This window comes from Callithrix jacchus, chromosome 2 (genome assembly GCF_049354715.1).
Source record: "Callithrix jacchus isolate 240 chromosome 2, calJac240_pri, whole genome shotgun sequence".
Lineage (NCBI taxonomy): Eukaryota > Metazoa > Chordata > Mammalia > Primates > Cebidae > Callithrix > Callithrix jacchus.
Window position 1 is genome coordinate 49,007,599 of NC_133503.1, and position 10,260 is coordinate 49,017,858.

A 10,260-nucleotide genomic window follows, 5' to 3' on the forward strand; every position below is an offset into this window, starting at 1 on the left:
TAGTAGAGATGGGGTTTTACCATGTTGGCCAGAATGGTCTTGATCTCTTGACCTTGTGATCCACCCACCCGGGCCTCTCAAAGTTCTGTAATTACAGATGTGAGCCACTCCTTTCTTCTCTCCTCTTGCCTTCCCCTCCCCCTCATTTTCGCTCTTCCCTCCCTTGCATCTTTCCTTCTCCGTTCTCTGTCCTTCTCATCCTTTTGACTTCCTTTCTGGTTTCCATCTCCCTCTCTTTCTGTAACTCTTCTTTCCCTCCCCTGCTGGCCTGAACTATGCATGTGGTCCTGGGGGATGGGCAAGTCGCCGGCTGCAGGACCCTGGTGGTGGAGAGATGGCTGGAGAGGCAGAAGAGGGAGGAAAAGGAGGGAGAAGAGGAAGAAGTCCCCTCTGAAAGTCTTGTACATGAGCACACAGACATGCCCCTCTGAGCCTCTGAGGCTTCCAGAGCTCAGCTCAGGGGTGTGGGCACTGCCTGGGATAGGCACCACCCCATCCTGAGGGTAAGAGCTACTCTGCTGAGAAGGCACGACTGCTAATCCAACGCCTCCCTTGAGCCCGTGAAGCTAGCAGCTGTGCCCGCTGGTGGCGGGCACTGAAGAGCCAGCTGTGCCTCTGTGGTGCTGAGAGAATGAGCCGATGATTGCATCAGGGGGATTTTTCCTGCCAACTCCCCACTCCCCAGGGCCAAGGCAGGCACAAGAGGCAGCACGTGTGCCCCCATCTGCAACATGCATGTGGCGCTCGAGAGCAGGCCCGCATGCTATGGGCTGGTGGCCAGGGGTGGGAGCCCTGGAGGTTGCTGAACCCAGCCCTGACATGCCAGAATAGGGATTGGTATGTGAACACAGGCAGTGCCCAATGGACAAAGAAGGGACAAAAGGAGAGCAGGGCTGTGTTCCATGGTGGGTGATTGTAGCCCCAGCGGCATTGTGACAGCTGGTTCAAATGCCACCTTCCACAACCCACACACGCACTCACACATATATGCTTGAATGCCTCGGGGTCCTGAAGGGCCTGGGTAGGCACCACAGAAAGCGTGCCACCCAAAGGGTCCCCACAGGCCTGTCCCACTAAGGGCAGTGAGGGTAGGGGGCAGAATGGTAGAAAGTGGGCCAAGAGAGAAATGGTCCTGCTGAGGGTCTGGTTGGAGGGTGATTGGATTCATTCACTGCAGTAAGGCTAGGCCTACATGAAGAAGTGGGGGAAGTCAGGGGTCAGGGAGCAGCACTGTCCCTGATGCCTCGCCACACAGGAGGCACTCTGTGCAGGGGAGAGTGAAGCAGACAGCCATGAGACAGAGGACAGTGGCTCCTGGGCCAAGGGCCGCACAGCACGCCCTGCAGTTAAAGGGCCTGAGTTCGAGTCCTGGAAGAGCTTGCAGGATGTCTCCCCAGTGGAACCTCCACTTTCTCCTGAGAAGGATGGAGCCCAGAGCACCGGCCCTCCCAGGTAAGGCGCTATCTCTTGGCCCTTGGGAGATGGGTCACCAGAGCCCACGACCCCACTGGCAGGGCCCAGCTTAGACAGGCTGCCCCCTGGCTCTGGCCTCTATAGCTGGCAGATCAGCTGCCATCTGGTACAGCCAAGGGAGAGACAGGGGGTCTCACCAGGCATCTCTGGGATCCACTTCCCCAGATCTGTGGGCTGAGGGGCCGGAGCTGTCTCTGATCTGCCTTCCCTTCCCTCCCCACCAGCACAGGTGCTCAAATGGCACGAGCACCTGCCTGGCAGTGTCAACTGGCAGCCTGGCAGAGTCCAGACCCAGGTGCCCCGGCTGGAGGAAACTTGGGCCACAGGAGATGGGAGGAGGCCGGTGGGAACCATGCTAATTGCTGGGAAGAGCAGAAGTCACAACAGGCTGAGCCTGTCATTGTAGTGCTTGAATGCTCTGGGGCACCCAAGACTCCACCAATCTCAGGCTTAGGCCAGCCGCCAGCTTTCCTAGACCAGGTTGCAGGCTCAAGCTTGTGTGGGGCCACCAGGCTGTTTTCTGGGCGCTAGGTTAGGTAGGACGCTGAGCCAGCCAAGTTCTGGACTGGATTTGAGACTGGACCGAGACCTGGGACCAAGCCTCCTTCTTAGGACACCAGGAAGAGGTGCCAGCCCCTCCTCAGCTGGTCTTTCTTGGTTTAGGTTGGTGACAGGGGGAGTAAGCCTCAGTGATTAAGGGACAGCAGAAAGGGCACTTGTGACCCCAAAGGGCAGGGGCTTCGGGAAAGAAGTGGGGACTGAAGCTGGAGGGCAGGCCTGGGGCAGGGCTGACTCAGCAGGCACAGGAGAGGCCTCCATACAACTCGTGCAAGCCTGAAGTGGCAGGGAAGCCCTGGCTCCATGCCACCCTGGAAAGGCCCTGCCCACACAGCTGGACAAGCACCCAGCAGAGCTGGAGTACCCTGAGGAGTGGGCGAGCTACGGACAGCTCATCTCCCAGGGTGTGTCAGGCCTGGGCCACTGCCTTAGCAGATGACTTCTTCAGAGCCTCCCTCCCGAGCAGACTGAAACTCACTGGAATCCAGAGGCCTCTGCCTGTCCTGGGTCCTGCCCACCACAGCCAGGCATCAACATCATGGAGGCAGGGAAGGATTCTAGTTGCGGGGAGGTGTTAAGGGGTAAAAAGAACGGGGCCAGGAGGAAGGGGCCTAGCACATGAATGGTCACCTCCAACCAGCAGCCTCAGGACAGACCCTCACTCCTGGACTCAACCATCTCTGTGGTGGGGATGCAGCTCTTTAACCAATACCTGAACCCCCACACATACCGCACCCACCCCACCCATCCTGCTCATCCACAAGCTGATGAGTCCTAACAGGCCTCCTTTGCCAGTGACAAAAATAACTATTTTCAAAATTCACAGCAGGGCTTTCGCCTACACACACTGCGCCGACTGGAACCTGAAGGAGACATGCAGAACGCAGTGTGCGGATGGAGGCGCGCTAGGCGGCAGGCGGGCTTTGCAACCACCGTGGCCTCCTCCCCACCACTCAGCCTGCCCCCCACCCCAACACACACACACAGAGACACACACATGCACACACACACATGCACGCGCACACATGCACACTAGCCCAGAATGGTCAAATGCTCTTAGCTCATCCACTGAACAGAGTGGAATGTTGAGGCCCAGAGAGGGTCAGAGATTTGCCTGAGGTCACACAGTGGGTCTGCGGCAGGACTCCCATCCATCCCTTCTACCTCCTAGCCAGGATGTCCACCTCCCCTCCTGTTCACTCGGCCAACTGTGAGCTCACACCTGCCCCCAGGACCCACCTGCGCACACTCACACGTGCTCACTGTCAGCACTGCATCCCTCGCTTCCACTTCATGACACTTTAATCAAGTTCACAATCTCCTCCACAACCTCACTCTGGCCAGTCTTCCCCAGCCTCGTGAGGGAGGCAGAGCCAGGGCTAACACCCCCACTTACAGGTGGGGAAATCAAGGCCTAAAAGGGAAGAACTGTGCCCAAGAGGAGAACCCAGGTGTCCTGAGTACTGGTGCGGGGGCTCTTCACAGCTGTTTCCACCACCCTCGGTGCTGCAGTGGTTGATGGCCCAGCCGATTTCTCTGAGTACTGGAGGGGCAGAAAGAAGAGCTTTGCACCACAGCCCCCGACACCAGTCTGACCTGAGGACTGACCTAGGCCATGTGAAGACCCAGGTTCAACCCCCCCGCCCCGATCCCTGCGCCTCCACCCTCAGCGCTCAGGGGGTCCCTGTAGAAAGCAGCCAGATTGCCATGCTTCCTTCCGCTGGGGGCCAGGCCTTGAGATCCCCACCATGTGGCCCCTCACCCAAACACCACCATAAAGATCCCGAATTAAGGGATAAGCCTTAAATGAGGTGCCAGGTGGCAAGGCCGGCCAGGAATTCCACCATGGCCCCAGGCTCCAGGGCCACACCACAGAGTCACAAAGTCATTAAAGCTCATTTTACAGATGAGGAAACCAAGGCCAAAAGCTCATGCGGGTCACCTGAGGTCACAGAGCAAGTCAGTGAAGAGGCAGGACTGAGACACAGATATCCCAGTCTGGTTTATTCCCACCCCCAACTAGGTTTCCCACCCAGTTCGACCAAGGGACTCTACACTCTCCAATTCTCTATAGATGGAGACGTGACAGGCTTCTCCCTGAGAAAGAGCAGGGCCAAGCTGGAGTGAGGAAGAACATCCAGAGGATGGTTTCCTCCCTCCCCACCGTCAGATCCGCTGGGACATCAGCCTAGTGTTGAGTTTACGGAAAAAGGATCGAAGCTTGCAAATCTTGCACTTTTTCTTGCGACGACCCCGGGAGAAGCTTCGAGCCCTCTCTTCCTCTTCCTCCTCTTCCTCCTCTTCCTCATCACTGGCCCAGGGTCCCCAAGCACCCCCATTAAAGTCAGGATGAGCCCGGGGGTTCTCAGCTGGGTAGCGCACTGGGATGGCTGTGCGGTTATATTCGGCCAGGCGAGCCAGTAGGGTGCGGACCACATCAGGCCGCTGGCCAGCCAGGTCCTCCCGTTCATAAGGGTCAGCGCTGATATTGAAGAGCCACACAGCCTGGCGGACACTGGCCATTCGTTCCAGGTTCCACCAGCTACCTGGGAAGGTGGCCAGTGTCTGTGGTGGAATCCAATCGCCATAGCCGGGGTCTCCCGTCAGCAGCTTCCACTCACCCACGCGGATGGCAGCCTGCACAGCTGTGTTCCAGATGCCAAAGCCCCCCTCCAGGGAGCCATGCTGAGCATGGTTGTAGAGTGGGTCAATGTTGTGTAAGATCTCTGTGCGTGGCGAGGCCCGGCCCTCGCTGATGGCTGGCCACACATCATAGCCATCTAGCCCGTCGGCTGCTGAGGTGGTACCACCTGCCAGACCCACCAGGGTTGGGTACCAGTCAGTGATGTGCATCAGTGCCCGGCTTGTCCGTCGCTTTCGCTTGAGCAGGGGGCTATGGACAAAGCCTAGGCCCCGCACGCCACCTTCCCAATAAGTGCCCTTGCGTCCTCGGAGCGGCCAGTTGCTGCCCCCCGAGAAAGTCTGGCCACCGTTGTCACTGGAGAAGATGATGACACTGTTGTTGTAGAAACCATAGCGCTTGAGAGCCCAGGTGATGTTGCGCACAGCCTCATCCATGCAGGTCACCATGGCCGCGTACTTCCGTCGGGCCACGTTGCCCATGGTGCGGTAGCGGTATAGGTACTCACGAGGGGACTGCAGGGGTGTGTGCACTGCCTGGAAGGCCACGTAGAGGAAGAGGGGCCGCTGTGGGCTGTGGTTGGCCAGGATATGGCTGGCACGCTGGGCATAAAGCATAGTGGAGTACTGGCCGCTGAGCCCCCAGGCCACATTCTCACCCTCGTGCAGGTCGAAGCCACACACACCTGGGCCATCACAGTTGTCATAGGTGTAATAGTCCACGTTGCCTGTGAGTGAGCCCAGGAAGGTGTCGAAGCCCCGACGGGTGGGCAGACACTCCTTTCGGTAGAAGCCCAGGTGCCACTTGCCCACCATATGGGTTGAATAACCCGCCTCCTGCAGCTTCTGGGGCAGTGTCACCTGATCCAGGGGCAGGCAGTTGGGCTGTCGTGGGCGGATGATGGAATGCTGGAGTCCTGTGTGGATCTGGTACCTGGTGGGGAAGAGGGGAAGGCACAGAAGGCACGGGTGAGCTACAGACCATTGCTCTGGCCACCAAGTCTCCAATACCACTGTGAGGTGGGCTCTGGTCCCAGCGCTACCAGCAAAAATAATTATAGCAACCACCAGGTATTATCTAATGTGCTAAGCACCTCAAATGCATTATCTCATCCAATCCTCAAAATCACTGGAAGTCGATCATATTGTCAATTTACAGCTGAGGAGACTGAAGCTCAGAATGGTTAAACCACTCACCTAGGATCAAACAGCTAGGAAGTTGGGGAGTTAACATTTGAACCCAGGTTAATAATGACAATAATAACAGCTACTAGCAAGAACTCAGTGTGAGCTTGGCATTACACTAAGCCTCTTACGTGAATTATCTTACCAAATCCTCACCACAAATTAGAAGGTACATATTATTGTTCCCATTTCCAAATAAGGGAACCGAGGCTTGGTAAATTAAATTACTTACCTGGTGATTCACACAGCTAGTAGTTGGAGTGGGATTTATAACCCAGGCAGTCTGGCTCCAGAATCCCTAAGCTGTAAGCTGTTAACTTGCTCTGGGGCCTAGAGCAAGCTCTGCTCTCCCAGGCAAATTCTAACTCACTCTTCAAAGCTCAGCCCAAATGTTATCCGTGCTATAAAGTCTTTCATAACTCTCCTAAAGAATTAGTCACTTTTGCTTCTGGGTTGCTCTAGCATTTAGTACACACTGTCATTTTCTTACTTGGCCATGGGATTATACTCATTTGCACATGCTTCTGGGCCCAGTGACATGTAATGGGACTGTCCTTTATTCAACCTTCTATTCCTAGCACCCAAGTGATGTTCAAAGAGCACTTGATTATTTATGAAATGAATAAATGAATGACACTCAAGAGGGTTTTAGAGCCAGAAGGGACCCAATTCATCCCCTATTTACTCATCTCATCTTAAAAAGGACCTAAGGTCTTTTTAAGGGAAGGGAAAGGGGCTTGCCCAAGGTCACTCAGTGGTCAGGAACGGAGCCAGGACTTGAATATAAATACAAGTAGAGTCCAAGCAGGGACTCCTTTTCAGCAAACTGGGTTGCCATGTCTCTTCCCATATGGGGCCTCAAGTTTGCTCCTGTGTAGGAGTTGGTTGAAATGGGAAATAGATCTAAGACTCAACTAGTTTCCCAGTTTTTCAAGACCAGCTCCCATGTGCCTGCCAGTGAGCTCATATGACCCTTGCTCCAGGCTATCATCCTGAGGCAGGAGTGAATGGTTAGGCAAATCCTGAATTCCTCACTTACTCATTCACATCCCAGCTTCCTCCTCTGGTCAAGGCCCCCAAGTGATCTGCTTATGGTGTCTTGCCTTTCCTCAAGTCTTAAAAGTTCCAGAGTAAATAAGAAGCCTGGAACTTCACAAGTATGTTAGAATCCCACACCTTTTTTTCACCCCCAGGCATCCAAATTAAGCCAAGCCCTGAATACTTGACATCTTCAACCAGAGCACAGGAGCCAGTTTCTCTGTTTTGGCTTCCTTATCTTAAAGCTGATATTGTTGTTAACTATAATTAGCTACTGGCCATTTTAAACACATTGTGCCACACACACACACATTATGTAATTTAAATCTCATTTTAAAAACCTGCAGGGAAGTTTATTACCATTCCCATTCTACATATGATGAAACTGAGTCAAAAGTGCAGCAACGAGCCAAGTTCAGACAGCTGACAAGCAGTGGAGCTAAGCTTTGAACCCGGGTCTACTCAACTCATGTTCAAAATCTTTTGGTGATAACGGCCTCTCCAAGCCTCAGTCAAGCTAATAAGTGATGGGAATTGAGATGAGAAGCACCCCAGGGCCTTGAGTCACAACTGGGCCTGTCTTCATAGAGGTGGAGTGCCATGGAGCACTGGTTTGTAAAGCGGATGGGCCAGCTAAGAGTCACCGAAGCCCATCTGCAAGTGAGTCACATGAGAAACTTTGCCTCTCTCCAGCATCACAAAACACAACTGGATGTGTTAACAAACACTAATGAGCACTATAAGCATCATTGAGATGGAGCCAACTGCAGGGGGTGGAGGGCAGGCACTGGCCAACCACACAGATCAGGGGACTGGAGCACTGCCCTGTTGCTGTCTGTTCATTCCGCTGCTTAAACCAAAAGTCACCTGTTAGGAGAGAAACGTTAAGTTGTGTACAACTCTTGGGAATGCAGATTCCTCCCTCTTCTGCAGGTCAACATGGGTCTTCACCACTACACAACCACCCTGCAACACCACCCCAACCCATACACACCCCTCCTTCTTTCTTCTCTTCTCCTTCTGGTTCCTGAATCTAAACGCCGGATGCCAGATCAAAGGAAGAAAGGGCACCATTTGATTCCCAGCTCCAGCACCCCTGCCAAACACCTGGCCTCTCAATCCCATCTCCCACAGACCCTGAAGTTGAGCACAGGCCCCAAAGCTGGGCCCTCCCTGAGTCCTTGTCTCAATTGCTCCCATCCAAAAAATAGAGAGACTAAGAAACAGGGAGACTAAGGCTTCTGGTTCCTGAGATCACACTAGTGGCACTTGGGTGGAACTTGGGAGAAAGCATGCCTTGGACCCTATCCAAGAAGAATTAGCTTCCGCTCTGTCAAAGGATTTTCTCCTGAGTGGCCGGAGTTTGCCTTCCATACCCCCACCTCCTGTTTCCCTGCTTTTTTCATCCTGTAATCCTGCTGCCTCACCTGTGGACATTTCCTTACTGAAAAAGCAGCATATCTGGTTGGGGCTCCCAGCCAATCTGGGAGGATTTTGCAGATGAAAAAACAGAGGCTCAGAGAAATGAATTAACCAGCCTAAGACTACACAGGTCATGACATCGTATGTGTCTTTCTTTTCCACCTATCAATTCCTTGGTCTTCTCCCAATGTCTTCATCAAACAGTATGGGGACCTGAATCCCTCAGGTGACATAGAGCCTGCCATATATTGACAACCAAGCAGGTGACACACAACTCATTCCACCTTTGCCACTTCTTTTCAAGATGAAAACTGTTCTTTGCTCCATTTTATGGGCAAGAAAACTGGGGCTTAGCGAAATTAAATGACTTGCTCAGGGTCCATAAATAGAAGCAGCAGTAAATGTCGGAGGCTGCCATGTTTCTCTAACAAAGGGATGACCAGATGTCTCCACATTGTGTGGAATGTGAGTGTCCTGGAACAGGAAAGCAAGAAGACCTCAAAGATGATGAAGCCCATTCAGCGTAAGGGAAGGGAAATGGAGGCCCAGAGAGGGCAAGGGACTTACTCATGATTACACAGCCAATAGGAGATTTCCCAGATCCCAGCATTGGGTGGTACTGGCAGGGGTTGATTTAGGGCTTAGGTGCCCAGCCCCAAGGTCTTAAGCTACGCCTACCTGCCAGTGAGGAGCTGGCTCCGCGAAGGCGTGCAGATGGGCTGGATGTAGTAATTCTCCAACTTGACCCCCTTGGCCGCCAGCCTGTCCAGCGTAGGGGTCTCAATATCTGAACCATGGTAGCCCACGTCGTGGTAGCCTTGGTCGTCCGTGAGGATGAAGATGATGTGCGGAGGCTGGGGCGGAGAGGCCGTGGGCTGCTCGCCGGCCTCCCCGGGCCCATCGGCCACGAGGCTCGGCTTGGCCCAGTCCCAGGACAGGTAGCCGAAGCTAAGAAGGCTGACCAGGGAGAAGCCAGTGAGGGCGTGCATCGCCAAGCCGGCCCGCGCGTCCCGGCGCGCAGAGCACCTGGGGCCTCACCGCCTCGCGCGCCCAGGGCGCACCACCCGCCAGCCGGCCTGGATGCTGCGAGGGCGTTCAGCGCCCCCGGGGGCGGCCCAGTGTCAGGTCCGGAACCGGCTGCCGGACGGCGGGGCCAGATCTGCGCGGCCGCAGCGGGGCGCTCTGGGAAGGTCAGGCCCTCGCCGAGCTGCCTCCGGCTGCCAGAGCGCCGGCCCTGCGCCGCCTTCGCTCCCTCTTCCCCAGCTCAGCCCGGCCAGCCTGAGACGCGGCGTGGCGGCTTCCAAAAAGTGCTCTCTACCATTTTCTGACTCCCCTCTTCCTTCTTGCCCTGTATTTCTCCCGCCTCCTAATTTCTCTCGCCTCTGCTTTCCCGGCCTCTCACCCCACCCGGAGTCCTCAGAACAGTCCAGCTCCCCGCAGAGAGGTGGGCAGGACCCCAGAAGGGAAGGGGAGGGAGGCACGAGTTGGGCGGGTCGAGGGGACAACGCGGGAGAGAATTCGAAAAAGTTGTAACATCTGCCGGGGCTGATCCCCAGGTGGAGAGGCGGGACGCAGAGCAGCGGCTCCACCCCCGGGCGGAAAGCCCAGGCCCTCCCGGCCTGCTGGCTCCAGCGCCCGCCCCTGGCCGGGATGGGGAAAGGAGGGAGTGGGGCTGCTTGGAATTCGATGGAACAGCTCCGGAATAGCTGGGTCAGACATTCCTCGATCACGGAGTCTTAGCCTCTCTGAATGCCAGCCCTGGAAGGAAAGCCCATTATTTTCTAGTCCATCCGGGTCATTCTACAGATGGAGAAACTGAGGCCCCGAGATGAGCCGCAACGCGTCTAAGTCACAGAGCAAGTTAGTGGCTATTTCTCTAAGGCGCACAGTGGCTGTTGGAGGGGCAGCGCCCTTCAGTGAGCCAGTGGAGAAAGCGATGGAGAA

General features: G+C 55.2%; 1 protein-coding gene across 1 annotated transcript; it reads right to left on the reverse strand.

The window, feature by feature from the left end:
• Positions 1-3,995: 3,995 nt before the first annotated feature.
• Positions 3,996-9,874, reverse strand: ARSI (arylsulfatase family member I). The gene is made up of 2 exons (XM_002744367.6): positions 8,995-9,874; positions 3,996-5,605 (listed from the first exon to the last, which is right to left on the reverse strand). Exons 1-2 carry the CDS (start codon positions 9,303-9,305, stop codon positions 4,198-4,200), a joined length of 1,719 nt encoding a protein of 572 aa, XP_002744413.4. The 5' UTR covers positions 9,306-9,874; the 3' UTR covers positions 3,996-4,197.
• Between the last annotated feature and the right edge of the window lie 386 nt (positions 9,875-10,260).

Excerpts from the sequence above, each read along its gene's own strand:
- ARSI (XM_002744367.6), bottom strand. The coding sequence starts at position 9,305 with ATGCACGCCCTCACTGGCTTCTCCCTGGTCAGCCTTCTTAGCTTCGGC. Across the intron at positions 5,606-8,994 it reads AGCCAGCTCCTCACTGGCAG|GTACCAGATCCACACAGGAC; the intron begins GTAGGCGTAGCT and ends CTTCCCCACCAG.